This window comes from Phalacrocorax aristotelis, chromosome 22, assembly GCF_949628215.1.
Source record: "Phalacrocorax aristotelis chromosome 22, bGulAri2.1, whole genome shotgun sequence".
Taxonomy (NCBI): domain Eukaryota; kingdom Metazoa; phylum Chordata; class Aves; order Suliformes; family Phalacrocoracidae; genus Phalacrocorax; species Phalacrocorax aristotelis.
Window position 1 is genome coordinate 2,301,230 of NC_134297.1, and position 16,878 is coordinate 2,318,107.

The 16,878-nt window shown below is 45.1% G+C and overlaps 1 protein-coding gene across 4 annotated transcripts in view; it reads right to left on the minus strand.

Annotated features, from left to right (window-relative positions):
* The window catches only part of DIXDC1 (DIX domain containing 1), a 45,115-nt gene that overhangs the window by 7,431 nt on the left and 20,806 nt on the right, over positions 1-16,878 (minus strand). For 3 of the 4 annotated variants that reach the window (XM_075116232.1, XM_075116233.1, XM_075116234.1), the window contains 11 exons: positions 16,610-16,859; positions 15,186-15,293; positions 9,332-9,444; positions 7,661-7,809; positions 4,415-4,504; positions 4,255-4,308; positions 3,458-3,508; positions 2,250-2,354; positions 1,060-1,113; positions 403-495; positions 241-312 (listed from right to left, as the gene is read on the minus strand). In XM_075116232.1, coding sequence (XP_074972333.1) covers positions 241-312; positions 403-495; positions 1,060-1,113; positions 2,250-2,354; positions 3,458-3,508; positions 4,255-4,308; positions 4,415-4,504; positions 7,661-7,809; positions 9,332-9,444; positions 15,186-15,293; positions 16,610-16,859 — 1,139 coding nt within the window. Of the gene's footprint in view, positions 1-240; positions 313-402; positions 496-1,059; positions 1,114-2,249; positions 2,355-3,457; positions 3,509-4,254; positions 4,309-4,414; positions 4,505-7,660; positions 7,810-9,331; positions 9,445-11,769; positions 12,419-15,185; positions 15,294-16,609; positions 16,860-16,878 lie in introns of those variants that run through there. The other variant, XM_075116235.1, reaches the window with a different exon arrangement.

A 16,878-nucleotide genomic window follows, 5' to 3' on the forward strand; every position in this document is an offset into this window, starting at 1 on the left:
CACTCCCGTTTCATCCCTTAGGATTTTGATACAAGAGGCTAAGCCAGAGTGCTCACTGCTGAGAGCTCTGGTAAGCTGGATGCTTTGTGGAGTCTCGCTGCCTTGGTTAGGGCACCGACAATGAGATTGCAAAGCCAGGCCTCTCTGGGATGAAGTGGATGATTTCGGAGATAGGTGGCTAGAAGGTGCTGGACAGAAACATCACACCAATAGTCATGTATAGACCAAGGCTTCCCATACCTCTTCAGCTTCTCTCTTCATGCAGTGAGCTAGCAGGGCCTCTTTGTGCTCCAGCTCCCGCTCCAAGTCCACCTGTGAGGGGAGTAGAAGAATCAGCACAAACTGAGCCACTAAAGTAAGAGCCACCTCTCAGGGCCTCAGTGCAGCCCACCTGCTCCATACCTGTTGGTAGCTGGCCTCAGAAAGCTGCCTAAGCATTTCATCCAGTTTGGTCTGATGCTGCTGTAAGTGCCGATCCTTCTGGCCCAGCTCTTTCTGCAACATGGTAATCAGGAGAATCAACAGGGCAGTGAGTAAGGCTCACTATCATCTTCCCATGGCAGGAAAGGTTATATTGTCTGCCTGGACCAGGTTCCTCTACAGGCTGACTTACACAATGCATGTACTTCTAGCTAGATGTTAGAACTCAGTGTCAAAGCTTTTTTTGAAAAGATGGGTCAGGTTATTGTTGCCTGGGATCCCCTTGACAAGAAGAGATCCACTACTGAGGCCAGACAACTGTCCCAGAGAAAACAGATTCCTGAGGGATCAGTGGACAATCAGGTGACCCAACCTAACCTGACAGGTTTCTGCACAAGTGTTAGATACTCAGCAAGCCATCACAGAAAAACTATGACAATTAAAGATCTACTATAAAAAGCTGTGGGCAGAACACAAAACATCTGATCCCCCCATCTCATTACAAACATCCATGGCTATCACAACTGATTAACTATCCACAGTGCCATTCCTAGAGGTGACTGCAGTCATGCTCCAAAAACAGAAGAACCACCAGATGCTGCCCCCAGCAAAGCCTCCAGTGAAGGGAGATTCCATTACTTTGTATTCTGCCAGTAGCCGGTTTCTCTCTTCAACCTTCCTCTGAAGGTCAACCTGCAGAAATCATAGAATCATTAACGTTGGAAAGACCTCTAAGATCATCAAGTCCAACCGTCAACCCAATGCTACCATCCCTCCTAAACCATGCCCTGAAGTGCCACGTCTACACATTTTTTTTTTAACACCTCCAGGGATGGTGACTCCACCACCTCTCTGGGCAGCCTGTGCCAATGCCTGTCCACTCTTCCAGTGAAGACGTTTTTCCTAAAATCCAATCTAAGCTTCCCCCAATGCAACTTGAGGCTATTTCCTCTCATCCTGTCACAAGTTACCAAGAACACCAACAGCAACCTGGCTTGCATCAGCAATAGTGTAGCCAGCAGGATTAGGGAAGTGATTGTGGCCCTGTGCTCGGCACTGGTGAGGCCGCACCTCAAATGCTGGGTTCAGTTTTGTGCTCCTCAGTACAAGAAGGACATTGAGGTGCTGGAGTGTGTCCAGAGAAGGGCAACGAAGCTGGGGAAGGGTCTGGAGAACAAGTCTAATGAGGAACAGCTAAGGGAATTAGGGATTGTTTAGCCTGGAGGAGGCTGAGGGGAGACCTTATCGCTCTCTACAACTCCCTGAAAGGAGGTTGTAGCAAGGTGGGTGTTAGTCTCTTTTCCCAAGTAACACGTACGTGTGAGGTAGGTATTCCTGGAGAGTTGGCAACAACCTCTTTGCCCCTTGTGCTAAAGGGTGACCTGAGACCAAATATCTGCACAGTTCAAGGGAGCTGGTGTCTAAGGGTGGCAACCTTTTGGACAGGACAGTTCCTTCCTTGCCCTTCTCTGGCGAGACGCTGTACCTGGCATCTCCACCTGTCAAAGTGCACTTGCTAACCCAGGGAGCACAATGAGGAAGGAGGCATTCAACTGTACTGAAAACATAATGGGAAGCCCCTTCCTGTTTCAGTTGAAGGTCTCAGAGGACAGGAAGTGGTAGTGAAGAACGGGAAACTCCAGCGAGTCTCACAGATGGCTAGTAGACTGTGTGCAGTTTTTACTATGCAGAGACCTTTGACTGGTCGTTCACTATCCCACGATCCCAAGAACTCTGCTGCAACCACCAACTCCACCCTGAGGCTGCTGGAGCCCTCAGGGCCACCAAACTCCTAAAATAATCTAACCCTCAGCAGCACAGTGACTCACGTTCTGATTGTGTAATTCCTCCTTGTCCATGTTTGCTCTCAGCAGTTCCTGCTTTAGCTGAAGAACTGAAGCATCCTGTTGAATCAGTCTTTGCTGTAAAGCATCCTAGGAAAAGATGTTATCTGTAGGAAGGTGCAAGGCAGAGGCAGAGACCCTTCCCTGGGAAGTGAGTGACCTAGACCAGTGGCCATAACACAGTGGGGCCACTCACAGGGCTGAAGTGTTGCCAAGGGCCCAAGAGAGCAGGAGGTATATACACATCTGCCCAATGGGCTTTTAGCCCTTCTGCCTTTCTCTTACCCAAAAGTGATTTCCCTGTCAACATTCTAGCCATCTGGGACAGAGAGATTTCTGTGCTTCTACCTGAACTTCCTGCTCCAGAAGTGTCCTGACAATTTGCTCTTATGGAAGAAAACAGCAGTGTCTTTGGAGGGTCTTTTCAGTGGCCTACGGCTAATGTCTCCCGCCATGTGTCTGCAGCATCCAGAGGGCAGAAAGAGGCCACCACCAGCCAAGGACACAAGGAAACCTAAGCTCTCAGTGTGACCTAGTTGTGCAATAAAATCCTCCCTGAAGAGGCCAAAGTCAGGACTAATTCTGTGCCTTTCACTCAGTGTTATCCAGAAGCCGAAAGCTCTACCTTGGACAGCTACTGCTGTTTCTTCCGTCACAGGAGCCTGACAGGCAGCTCTAAATATAACTCTGCTCAGGAGTAGATTAATAGTTTTCAGAACTCCAGAGGGACAAACTGAGCAAACAGGAGCCAAAGTTGTGAAAAATGCTGCAGCTGAAGAGGACAAGGATATCCCCATGCTCTATTCTCTCTGCTGCCAAGAATGAGTTCACTGGGCCAACCCTACTGTGTGTACCCCAAGATGGGGGGCGGGGAGGGGGAAGCATGCCAAGCAGGCATCCTGTACCTCATATTTTGTTTAGGGGAAACAGACAATAAAGAGGACATTTGACCTCAATCCTACAGACAGAAACAGAACCCAGGAGACCTAACTCCTTGTGCCTGCCTTAACTGCTGTCCCTCCCCAGAGCCAGAAACAGACCATAGGATCCCCCACCTCCAAGTCCCCTAATACAATTCCCTCCACAATCTGAGATTCCTCAGAGGTGTATGGCTGCCACTGGCCCTACTCATGAGCTGCAGCAAACTCTAAAGCTTTTACTATTTATATTTGATGAAGTGCCCCTTTCCTCACCTTTATTCCCTGTAGGTTTCGAGCTTCTTGTTTGTATTTCAATAACTCTTTCTGTAAATTCAACACAGTTTGATTAAATGGCATCTTGTCACTCCTTCAGAATCAAACAAAGTCAGTGCTCTCTGTCCCCAGACACCTGCTTCAGAAGAAAGCACATCCTACCTTTTCCCACAGATCAAAGAGTATGTCAGGCCCTGAGCCATTTTGATGAGTTATAAACATGGCAAAACAGTTGAGCAGCTCCCTAAGCCCCTGCTATTAAAGCCATGAGAGAAAAAGATTGCCTACTCCCCCAGGTCTGTCCTTCAGGGCTATGTCAAATACTTCTCTCCCAGCATCAGAACTGGTCCTGGAGCCAGCACCAGCAGAAAGCTGAACTAAGGCAGGCTTGACAAAGCAGGTTCTTAGCTGCATTTATTTCCTACTTGAAAGATTGTTTATATTCAGACATGGTTACAAACTTAAGAGCTGCCCTGGATAAAGTTTTAAGAAGCTAGTACAACCTGGATCTCTCCAGCTTTAGGAGCATAGAGGGAAAAAAAAATCTGTTTCAGGGGTCATTTAAATTCCAGTAATATTTAGATATTTGTTTTACCAACAACTGACTTTACTAACATTGGCATGAGGCAGAATACGGGAACAGAATTGGAGCCCTACCACAATATATCCCCCATGCCATCTGTTGTCTTCTCCACTCCCCGCTCACCTCCCCCCCCCAAAATAACCAAATAGAGCAGAGTCTGCAAAGATGTCTTGATCCAAAACCTCTCTTTCCCTTTCATCTGCCTCCCTCTAACCTTTAGGTCTTGATTTTCTTCCACACTTTGGTCCAGGCGACTTCGGATTATGATCTGAATGTAAAATACCATGGTTACTCTTGTGCAAGACACCTGCCTGTGGCAGAAGAGTGCAAAGGACATCTTGATCAGAAAAACGTAGGTACAGCAATGTGCTCACCAGCTGCTCTTCGTGGCAGGCTCCATGTTCACAGAGTTCAAAGGACCCTTCCTGCTCATCCTCAGGTAAAGACCCATTGAGCAACAAAGCCTGGAAAGATGAAGAAAAAAATCTCCTCTTCAGGGGTTTCAAAGGAAAGTACGCTAGCTGCCGCTCTGGCACACAGTCATTCATATCAAGTGTCCTAACAGTTTCATTTTCCATTTCTCCTTATTCCCCTCAAAAATTAGTAGAATTTTTGAGGAATTAACAAGATGATATATCCTCTGAAAAAGCTATCCCAGAGACATCTGTTAGCCAGTACTCTTCCCCACAGAAAGGCACCAAACAAGGACAACTCAGGTTTTCAGGGATTGAAATCTGTCTCAGGCTTCAGTCCACGGGTAGCCTTCACCACAATAACAGATTTGAAGTCTAAAGCTGAGGCTGAACCAGGTTTATGTTGTAAGGCTTCTCTTCTGGGATGAGACTGAAGTGTCCCCTGCTGAAAGAAGCCGTTCTCCTAACCACACATCTACAAAAGATTTTAGAAACAGGATGTTCAGGGAAGCCTATTTCTGTTCTACACTAGACAAGATCGAGACACATTCAGAACTGCTGTCTAAGTGAGGGAAGAGCCCTCACCCAGACAGACAATGAAAATCTTAAGCTATGCCCTGTGCTTAAGGAAGGCTACTAGAAGCACAGTATTAACTCCTTCAGCAGCTCCAAGGCAGTCCCGATGTCTGCAGGAAGAAGACAGAATTCCCACAGGAGACTGCATCCAGCTTGAAAGAGGGAAAAGCATGTACTGTAGGAAGTGTGACTAGCAGGACCAGGCCTGATGTCCAGCAGGGTATACCACAGTGGTTTTCTCTAGCTGATGGTTTTTACATTAACCTTTCTATCTCTAACTTCTAGGACTTAGTGCACTTGGTACGTGCCAGGATGTTGCATAAAACTGGACACAGTGGAAAGAGTCATGCCTCTTTCTTTCAGTTAGCTTCCTAGTTCATTTCTATTTTAACTCCATGGCTAAAACCAAAACATCCCATTTGCAGTAATACTCCAGTTTAGCCCCTAAAGACTTCAAGGCTGACAGGTCAGGTTCTGCCTGAATTTTCCACCAAAGGTCCAGGACAGAATATTCCACAAAGGGCTGCAACAGCTGCCAAATAGCAAATAACAATCTGTATTCAGTTAATGCAAAAGCTCTTCAGAAAATTGTTTTCTGACTGCATCCCAAAGTCTTCCCAGCAGGACAATCAAGCAGGAATCACACAGGAACATAAAAAGCTACCATGGTTTTAGCGCCTTATGGAGTATACGTATATCAGGTCCCTGATACTGCAAACTCTCATGAAGTGGAGGCTCTTAGGTATTGAGCAAGAGGGGGAAAATCAATTAATCAAATCCGATTTCTTGGATAGCAACATCAGCTGCCTCTTCCTACCCCCAGGGGAAGACAGGGCAGCAATGTCAGCTGCTCACCCTTCAGAAACATGGGGCCAAGGTTGGAGGAATGGGACAGGCCAGTCCCTCCGTCTCTCCAGTGCTGCCTCTCCCTGCTCCCAGTGGGCAACTGGATTTCACCAGTGAACCGAGAATTTTATTTTTTTTTTTTTTTTTTTGAGTCTTTTGTTTCCTGCCCATTGTCCACAGGGAAAGTGCCCCTCCACCCACACCCCACTCTCCGCCCTGGCTGCCTAGCTTCTCACACAATCTCTGCTTTGTTTACTGGCACATAAATATTTACAATTCAAAGCCAGTATGGTTCCCAGCACAAACAGAAAGGAATATTCCGGAGAGAGTTCAGGGTCTTTACCATATGATCAGGGGCTCTGCTCCCAATGCAGAGTCAAACACATTGGGCTGGGGGTCATTTGGTCATGGAGGGACTGGAACAGGGCAGCAAGGAAAAGGTCCCACAAATAAATAGAGAATGTGCCAAATATTACAGTTCAGCCTAGCTTGCTGAAAGACTGATGTAAGCCTGTGTGACCCCTGATCAGCTTTGTGAATCTTGATTGATTTCCTGACATTCCTTGTCTCTCAGCATTACTTCTGATCACAAATCACAAAAAGAGTGCTCTATTCTCTCAGGCTGCTAACAAAATGTGCAGGCTGCTAAGTGCCCTGGTGAAGAAGGAGAGCCCCAGTCCCAGCATGTGGGAAAACACTGCTGCATCTTTACCATTTTGCACAATAACGTACGTGCTTTGCACAGTGACAGCGCATACAGAAGTTAGCATAGCATCACAGGACAGGGCATCAAGCCAATGAACCCAGCTAGGATCTGGACTCCAACCAAAAGACAATACAGATGTAATCACCTTCTAAACATACGCTTTGTTTCAGATTCTCTGTGGTGGTTCTGTTTTTACCTGCATTCAGTCTGCCCTTTGCCCTCTCCCAGTCCACCTAATTTACTACTAGCGAGTATCACTGATCTTCAGTCTTCATAGCAATATAATCTTCCCCCATTGCTCTCCACATCCTTCTCTCTCCCTACCTACTGAATAAGAGCCTCAAATCATGTCAACACCGGGTTTTGGAGAGACCTGAGCAAAGAGAAAGAAAAGGTTGTATCTGAATTGCACAGACAGATATTAAAATCCTTTATCTGAAACCCTGGCATATATACTGGGGCTGGGGAAGTTGCAGCCATCCTCCCTTCTTCCCTAAGCTCTCTTGGTTAAGCATGCTTGGTTAAGCATGATGGGGGACAGGCATACCCTGCCCGAAGCAAGACTGTGGATGGATCCAGCTGTATTTTAAGTTGCATCTGGGACATTGGAAAGGATGGTATTGGCATTCTCTATTCTGGAAAAAGGTGGCCAGCACCAAATCGTAATTGCAGGAGCTAAGACAGCCTAAACGTTGCAAGAAAGATGTCAGAGTGCTTAGTCAGTAGCATTCTGTTGCTGGATAAGGTCTCTGCTGGCTGCAGCCAATATACCCCAATACACACTACCCACATTATCAGAAATACTTCCTCATTCCTGAGTAACTCTTCCCTGAAGGGACTCATCCCACAGGATGAGACACAGGGAAGAGCCACTGTCCCTATTGTAACTGAGGTGACCCAAAAGACCAAGTAACTTCTTGCATAGTCACCCTGGAGACACGACTGAACCAGGCCTCTTACTCAACTCTCAAGTTCCAGACCAGTGTCTCAGTTGCAAGATCACCTGTCTTCCAGCTACAGCTAGTGGGAAAAGAAACACATGTAGAAGAGAACAACTGCCTGAAAAGAAAATCTATTACCTGCAAACCTGAAATCATCTTCTTTGCTTCCTCCATTTCCTTTTCCAAATGATCCTGTTGTTCCAAAAGCTGTTCCTCCCATGAATTCTCCAAATATGATCCAGAATTCCCTGCTTGCCACTCAGGCTGGAAATGAGATTCTGTCTCTTCTGGAAGAGAGTGCAGCTGAATGTGGTCATGACAGACAGAGGAGTCCAGAAAAGAATTGCACCACACAACAATTGCCTGCTGTCCACAATAGCTATCACTAACAAACCAGTGTATATTCTAGCTGTTATCAAGGGAGTTGCTATAGGTGTGATATCTTGTCTAATCTCATGGATTTATGCCTCATTCTTTATGCAAAGGAAGCCTTCCTGCATGAACATTTAGCAAAGATAAGCATCCTTCTCCTTCATTGATCTTACTGCCTCTGATTCCTCAGTAGTGGACATTTCAAATCATCACAGAGGACAATGCACTGCACCAAAAAGCAGCTGTGGGATTTGAAGAGCATGTTTTAGTGTTAGAGGGTGCACCAAGGACCCACTGGAGGCAACATTAAAGAGTATTTCTACTTGTCGAAAAACGTGGCTTTCTCAAGGTGGACAACACACCTAATTCTGAAACAGACACTCCTCTCAACAGCAAGTTTCATAGCCTTGCATGCCTTTTCTGATCCCCACAGCATAAGCTGGATCAGTCGTTAACTATCATCCACTGGCTGGCCCAGGAATGTAGATCTTTTTTCTTCCTTAAGGGATGAGATTTGATGAGGAATAATTGTAGGAGTGCTTGTTAGCTAGTTCACCAAAAGTTAAATTGGCCAATGCAAGCTGCTGTGCACTTGCAGACATGCATCTGCAATATTCAACTATATGGGCAGCAAGCAGACACAGTACTGCTAAGAAATTAAGGAACAGCCACAGCCTGCCAGCTACTTCAGCTGCTGAGACAGTCTGTCACATACTTTTGAAGTAGCACTAAAGCAGGACTCCACTGGCTGAGGCAGCAAAGCATTTCCTAGGAGAGCTTCTCTGTCATTTGCTTTTGGTATGGATGCTAACCAGAAAGAGTTGTTATTAGGCTGCATTCCTGAGAAGAAACAAAACCAAAAAAATCACTTGAGGAACTTCTTTGAAAACCCTTCTTTCAATATGCTTGAAAATTTTAAGTGTAAACTGACCACATCACAGGGCATTTGTGGCAATACAGCAATGACTTCTCAATGCAGACACCACAACAACACTACAAGTGTTTAGTTCCTTGCAAAGAGGCACCCGATCTATGTACAGATGTACTGTAAACACAGACCCTCACACAAAGTCAAGTTATGCATCATGGTCTTGATAAACTCACATGGACTCTTTAAAGGAATTTTAAATATTTTTCTCAACACGGCCTAATGAGGCTCTGATAAAAGTATTCACCCTACAATCAAAGTTATAGATGGCCCTTAATCCTTCTCCAGAGCTCTTTATTTTCCAAGCACTGTTCTGCAAGCCTCACAGACATTGCCATATTGTGGCATTATCGTAGCGTTACAAGTTTCTGGATTTAGTTTTATGTGAACAGATACTCAGCATCACATTCTCTAAATTCATTTCTGTCACTGGAGAAATTTTCAGCAAGTTTATGATACAAGCAAATCCTAATGAAAGTGTGAGCTGTAAAGCATTATCTGCAAGATACCTCTTTTAGTTTCTGTTTCTTCAGTGTGGATGATCACAAGTCTTTCCTTCTCCTCTGATGGGGCTACTGTGGATTCACTCTTTGCACTATGGATAGGACTCGGTGATGTAAGACTGCAGAGGAAAGGAGAAAGAGTTACTTCTAGTGCTGATCAACATCATTCTCATCTAAGATAAAATTGAATGCACAAGCAGGCTTGTTGAAACTACGAATTATCTGCATACTAGGGAAGGCGTGAAAAAACCAAACTGGGCATGTACACAGTGTCATAACAGACTAACAGATAAGTAGCACTATGTGTCTCTTCATTTTCCTCAACAGAATACAAGTTTGACACTGCCACCACAGAATTCACATACACTCACACAGGGGTAAGACCACACTCTACTGAAGATCTGCTCAGAAACAATCTACTGTGAGCCTTATGTTCATACTGCAAGCTGAACAAAAAGCCACCCTGGCTTGCTTCATCTCCTACTCTGGCTTCCAAAAGCACCACTTCACTAACTTGAAATTGAAAAGGGCAAAATGTTTTTCAAAGTCAGATACCACTCACTCATGTTCTTGGGTTAAAATTTCTTGAAAGTACCCACATATTTTCACTGGAGCCATCTTGGCTGACCGTGAGATTCAAGCAATCTTTTTGCAGAAATTCTTCCTAAATGCATTACCCAGACAATATCAAAAGGTGGCTGAAGCTCACTGACCCATTCAATGTACCTCTAAAGTCACAGGAAATAATCCTTACAAGTGTGAGCAGGAGCTAATTTTTCATTCTCCCCAACATAGAAACAAAGGACAGAACAAAAAGAAAACAGTGTGGAAGTAATATAGGTTTAGAAAAATACAAAGCTTTGACAGCTTGACTTCCGCATCTTCCCAGCACTGCTGCTACATACTGCACAGCTCTCTCACAGAATCAGAAAAGCACTGCAATAGAGATGGAAATGACTTGCTAGCAGCTCCTGTCTGGTCCACTCCCACAGCCAGTGCTGGCCTACTTCTCATTTATATTACAGACCTTCGAGCGGTCTAGTTTTAATGATCCAGACTAAATAGACTTTCACCATGTTAAAGGAAAAAATGAATGAAACTTACTAATGGTATTAATTGAAGAATAACCACCTTCTAATGGGGATCTTTTACAGCTACAGTATGTGGGTTTTCCCTGCTCAAAAAGGGTGTGCATGACTGTTAAAGGGGTCCAGGCCACCTAGCTTTGCTCAAAGATTATCTTCAGGAAGGCTAACTCCATTACAGTAGTCCCCTGTTAGGCACATTTTGTATACAACATTTGTAACCAGCCCCTTGCTCCTGCTTGTCACTGAATGGGTGCATAGTATAAACTAAAATAATTGTTTAGGAGCCCAGACAGTACTATTGGGTTTGCATTATATAGTAAGGGTCAGAAGAAAGGAAACTTTCAAACAGCACAGGTACAAACAGGAAGCCAAGCTGATGCAACATGTCTGGTAACTCTGAGAGAGATTTTACTTCCTCCTAGGAACAGATGTCAATATTCCCCCAGCATTTTCTCAGCTGATACTCTGAATGTGCCATCATCCTGATAAAGCCACTGAGAAGTGCATTGCGGTTTCTCATCCATGCAAAAGATGGAAGAATGAGGGCTGTCCTAGAAAAACAGTATGAGCAACTGTTGGGTGAGAAGGTGGTGAAACTGAGGGATGGGCAAGAGCAAGGAACTGGAAAGAATGAGCGGGACAAAAAAAAGGTGATACAGAGCCTGGAAATATAATTCCCCTCTTCCAAAGTCCAATCCTCTCAGCACTGGATCCACAGCCCAAAGCAAATACAAAGGTTCTCAGCTGGGGCAGGGGGGTGGGGTTAAGTGGTCACTACAGGCCTCCACAACACCGACAGTTTTACAGATAATTGCTTAGACATCCCAATACCCACACTCCCCTTCACGGGCAGTTTCCCTATTTTAAAAGGCCCGTGGGTTCACATGGCATAAGTGACCACCTCTCAAACCATGCCAAACAGTGAAAGAGACACTGAGATGCACTCAGATGAAGCACTAGCACAGGTCAGGTTGCCTCATATATTATGCCACAAAGTTAATGCTGGAAACATTTCTACAGTTTTTGTATCAGTCACGAAACCCACTAGATTATGAAATATCCACTGATGTAATTTGTTCTTTAAAGAACATAACAATTCTTGATTAAAGCATGCAGAAATAAGTGCCTGGGAATTAAAGCTATTTAAGACAGATTCATTATACAAACTGTTCCACTTCATTCCTTTTACCAGTTGGTTTCTTAACCCATATCCCTTCTCCACTGTGTCCCAGAGTTGCCAGTGCCTGCAGAGTCAAGACTTTAGGGCAACAGCCCCAGTGATAAGTCTGAACTCTCATAATCTTAATAAACACCCCATCCCTGCTGTTTCAAATGACAATGGCAACAATCGCTCACCATTTGACCTGCTTCCCTCCCATGATCCTACTTTAACCTTTCGCCTCACAGAATCCGTTTCCTGGGGAGCGTCAGGATTCTGGCTACAAACATGCCTTGTCTCTTCACATGCTCAGAATTCAGTGCAGAAGATGCCACCTCCTGTCAAACTACTGGATAAATATTTGCAAGCCAGACCGCTTCACATTAGCTGAAAGATTCACAGCAGAAACAAACAAAAAAAAAAAACCCAAAACCCTCAGGGTCTTTGCGATCAGAAGGCAGATCAGCAGCCCACACACGTGTATTTGATTCCAGAGTCAGGGAATTCTGCAGCCTGGGTTTTGCTTTTGCTGGTTTTCCTCTCAGGTTGTCTCTTGCTGCTGCATTTTGGTCAGCTGCACACCCAGTTGTTTTCATCACAAGGACTGCGATCTGAATTGCCAGTGGTGTTTCTCATCCCATTCTGCCCTCTTCAGACTTCAAGCACCTGCTGCAGATGCCAACGAACAGCCAAGAGAAGGTGCTCCTGCAAGCAGTAGGTTCCCTGCTCTTCCAGGCTTGGATGCGGTCTCGGAAGATGGCATGCAGCACTTCTCAGCACTCTGCACGGCTTCCTCTTCCTTGCTATATCCAGCTCCCTCTCCCTCCTGCTGTCACACAGGCTGTGCAAGGCAGAGCCTTTTCTCTGAGATGCCTGGCTTGGAGTGGGGGAGGGAAAGCCGGTGGAAGGGGAGGGGAAAGGGAGGTGGATGGGTGAGGGGTTCGGTGGCCTGGCAATCTATCTGATTTTGGCAAATTTTCCATGAATCATTCCAATTGCCTTTGCTGATTAGAGCTTTTGTCTCTGGGAATTCTGTTATTCAGGCTGTGAGCTCTCTTACTGAAGACTTAATGCAGAAATGAGCTGATGTTAGGCAGGGGATGTTGCCCTGGGACAGATACGAAAGCAGCACAATTAGATGGAGGGGGTGGCTACAGTTAATAACCACATTTCTCACTAACAAAAAAAGTGGCTTGTTTCTCCTAGCCAGTTCTCATCACTAAGCTAGTACATTTCTCTCTGGAAGGAAAGAGAAACAAGCATCTTGTTTTCATCAGGAAGCCTGGTGTCAGCAGAAAACATCCCCAGGAGCTGGAGATCAGATTACTCCGTTTCTTTGGGTAGGTCACTGATCACATACGTAAAAAGGCTCACCATATGACATCCTATCAGCAATAATACCACCATTACCATATGGTAAAAGAACTCATGACATTATGGTGAAAAACAAAACCGGAAGCTACCTAGGATGTGCAGAGAAATTTTCACTCACCACCAAAATACAGCCACATATGAGCAAACAGCAGTTGTCTGACAGTCCATTAAAGGGTAGAAGGGTACACATAAAGTTACTACAGCTACCTTAAAACGGAAGAGTGAGTGGAGGGAGCAGCGTATTTCACTTGCTGTCCTACTGGAATCACGGTCCAAGAGTCAACACCAAAGTCCTGTGACATTAGCCACAAAATCCTGTTGCCGAGACCAAGAATTTTTACATCTCCCCTGGAATGACAGCTTCAAAAGTACACTCTCTACTGACATCATGTGGAGGCAGTGGTCCAATACTGGCTAACATGGCCCACACTCTTCCAAATATTTATGTCTGTATTTACAAACACAACCTCACAATGATACACAGCTAATTCCGGGGATAAATACAAACTATTTTATTTTTTCCTCCTCTGTTGGGCCAGATAACCTTAATTCTCACATACACAGAAGCCTCTTTCTACTATGGAGCATCAAAACTGGCCTGAGAAATCTTGTGGAGCCATCCTGCCTGCTGAGAAACTGTCAGTGGCAATCTGTCCTAGGAAAAATGAACCTCCTCACCCCTGCACAAATCAGGGAGGGGGGGCTACTTGAGGCACTCTCAGGGAGCAGCCCAGGCAGGACAAGGAGACAAAGAAAAGCACAGCTGGGGCTTAAACTGGGGACAGGAACCTGAATCAAGGAGAGCTGCAGCTATGCCCATGCAGCTCTGCCCTCTTAGTCTGTTCCAGAAGAGATTAAATGGAGCAAAGCGTCATATCCAGAGGGAGATCTAAACTGTTCAGTTACACAGTCCTTTGCTTCAAGCTAGTTTCTTGTTCTCTGGGGAAAAAGGGAAAGGCTATTGTTTACTATGAAGCTATCCATGCTGGATCAGCTCCTCCACTGTACTACAGTTTTTCTTCAAAAGCCCCTTCAGCTACACCATCTCTCCTATATCCATGAAAACAAACAACAGAGCCATAAGTCTTCCCTCTCCCCTCCACAAGTTTTGCAGGAAAGGGTTTTGACTTCTGCCACAAAGCAAGGGGTGGTAAGACAAGCTTGTAAGGCACCACTGTAATGTGTTGTAACTGGCACACGCTGCTCAGGTTCACAGCTGCAAGCTGTGGCACCTCCTATTGGAAACTTCTTGTATGCTGCCATTCTAACCAATCCTGCCTTTCATTTCCTTAGAAAGCTTCCACTTGCACCAGCTTGACTCTGCCCAACTTGTGCAGTTAAGAACCGCAGTCAAGGCTGCAGGCTGTTTATAGCACAGAGCATATACTTATCAGGATCCAAGTCCTGCTTCAAATGGGAAAGTCACCTCCAAGGGAAACCATACTGAACTCTGACTTTCAGGCTTCACAGCAGTATGCAGGATATTTTTCAGTAAAATAATTAAACGCTGCACTTTAGATTGAAGGCAAAAGTCTGGGGGATGGAAGGGTAAATTAGATAACTGTAAATCTAGAGACAGTTAAAAATTATGGACGAGGGCACAAGGGCAATGAAGACACAGCTACAGATCCCACCAGGACCATATATCCGGATTAAAGACTGGTGTGTTCCTGTAACTGCTGTTCAAATCCACATGCCCCCTCATGTCCATCTCTCTAAAGGGCATGAGGTTTGTTGGTTGAAGTTCTTTTCCTCCACATCTTTTCCACCAGCTCTGAAATATTCATCCCTTGTACCCTAGCTACTCTGCCCCTTCCTCTCTGTGAAGCAAGCCACAAACTCCATTTCAGCATCCCTCAGGACAGCACTCCCTCTAAAGGCTCCACCTGTACGTTCAGGTTCCCAGTAAAGTGTTTAGCCCTGTCTTTCCTAATTCTATTCCCCCGACCAACCTGAGGAACACTCCAGAGGTTTAGAAAATTTTAACTCGGAAGTTGGTAGCTCTTATCTATGTGATGACATCATGAAGGTGATCAATTTTATCCATGGGAGAAATGTCAGTAAACCACTGCTTCACGCTGGTTTCTGAGGCTTCATTCTCCAGATCAGACAGGACACTGTATGCAGGGAATCTCTTTTCTATCAGAGCTAACCAGATCACAGTGATAAGAAAGGGCACTTTAGGGAACGTCAGACAAAGGACCACAAGCAGACATATCTTGGCAATAAAGTTCCTTACCTGGAAGAGCGGGACTCCAATGGCATGTTCTGCTGTCCTTCATACTGCTGCACCAGCGCCCGGACACTCCAGCAGGGATTTTCAATTTCCTCATCCATGCTGCTATTTCTGGAGATAATAATCATAGAATAAGGGAAGCCTCACCTGATAAGAGCAGAAATTCTTCTTGTCTCCAAGAGGTAGGGTAGGAAAGCTAATGAAAGGAAGGTAAGAAGGAGGAGACAGCTAGAAAGCTGCCAATTAAGAAAGTTCTTCTCTCAGGGAGCTCCATCCCATCTTCTTGGTGTAGGGTAAACACAGGCAAACAGGCCCTCCCCTTTTAAACTCATCCCTAATTCTGTGACTAGAAAACTACAAAAGCTCTGGGAAGGCAAGGAAGAGAACAGAATTTGCAAATAGCACAAGGACTGGCTGTTCTAAAGAACAGGCCCAAGGCCTTTTCATGAAAAACCTTTAACATTTAATTTTTCAACAAAATATAACTTTTCAACCTAATTTCCAAACTGCTTCATGGGTACTCCCTTGAGCCAATATAATATGGGCAAGTGACCTTCAGCTGTGTAAGTTAAACCTTCAATAGACCACCATCTGGCTTCCATTTAAATGTCACTACTATTACTATTATAAACCACATCACACCTTTTGCAAGTGTTAAATGTGCTTTTCAGAACAACACGTTCCTTCTGTACATGGATCATTGCCCTTCATTATCACCAGAACTCCTCTGCTTATGTGGTAGGCTGCATCAGCTGATTAACAGCACAGAACACTGCATCTGCCTATACAGCAGTAAGCATAACATTGAGGTGAACAGGAATGAGAAGACAGAATGGACTTGTACAACAAGCTCAGTGCCTCAATTCTGGAAGTAACTGCTCCCAGATCTGTAACGAGTACCTGTAGTTAATACCTTACTTTTGTTTCACTTTAAATGAGAATGTCTCCAAGTAGACAGCACCAAGGAAGGGCACTGTGCTCAGCATGAAATGGGGAAAATGAGGCAGCAGAGTTCCCTCTGGCTTGGCCATGAAGACCTGTTCTTTTCCAGTGAGATAAGAGAGATCCAGCAGTTATTTTCATAGACTCATAGAATCGTTAAGGTTGGAAAAGACCCTTAAGATCATCGAGTCCAACCGCTAACCTATCACTGCCAAGGTTTACATTTTGCTGTAAAACCTGAAAAGAACCTGTGATACTTGCAGTCTTCATCATGAGGCAGCCAGGCTAGGTCAGTACTCCCTTCTGTTAGGCCACTATTTATTTAGGTTTCAGTGAGACAGCAGCAGATTGTCTCTATTTGTTTGCACAATGGGAGAGATATCTTACACCAGGAATTATCAGGAGAAAGAGGCATCTTTTCTAAAAGAAATTCTGTCCATCTGCTAACATGCCCTGACCTCACATAACCAGGGAAAATTTATTACCTCTGTCTGTGCCAGAAAACATCCCGGCCGGATTGCAAGACATCTTGACGAACGTCTGCCAAAGCAGCCACTGCTCCTTGGGCCACTGCAGCAGCTGAGTGAGGCCTGTGACTGGCAGACGATGCTGACAAGCTCTTTCCCACCATACCAGCAGGGCTATGATTCATCGCTCTCCCAGAGCCTGGTTTGAAGTGAGCAGCTAAGGCCAGGATCAACCTCATGATAGATTTCAAGTTCCCATCAACAATATCTGCAAAATGCAAATAGCG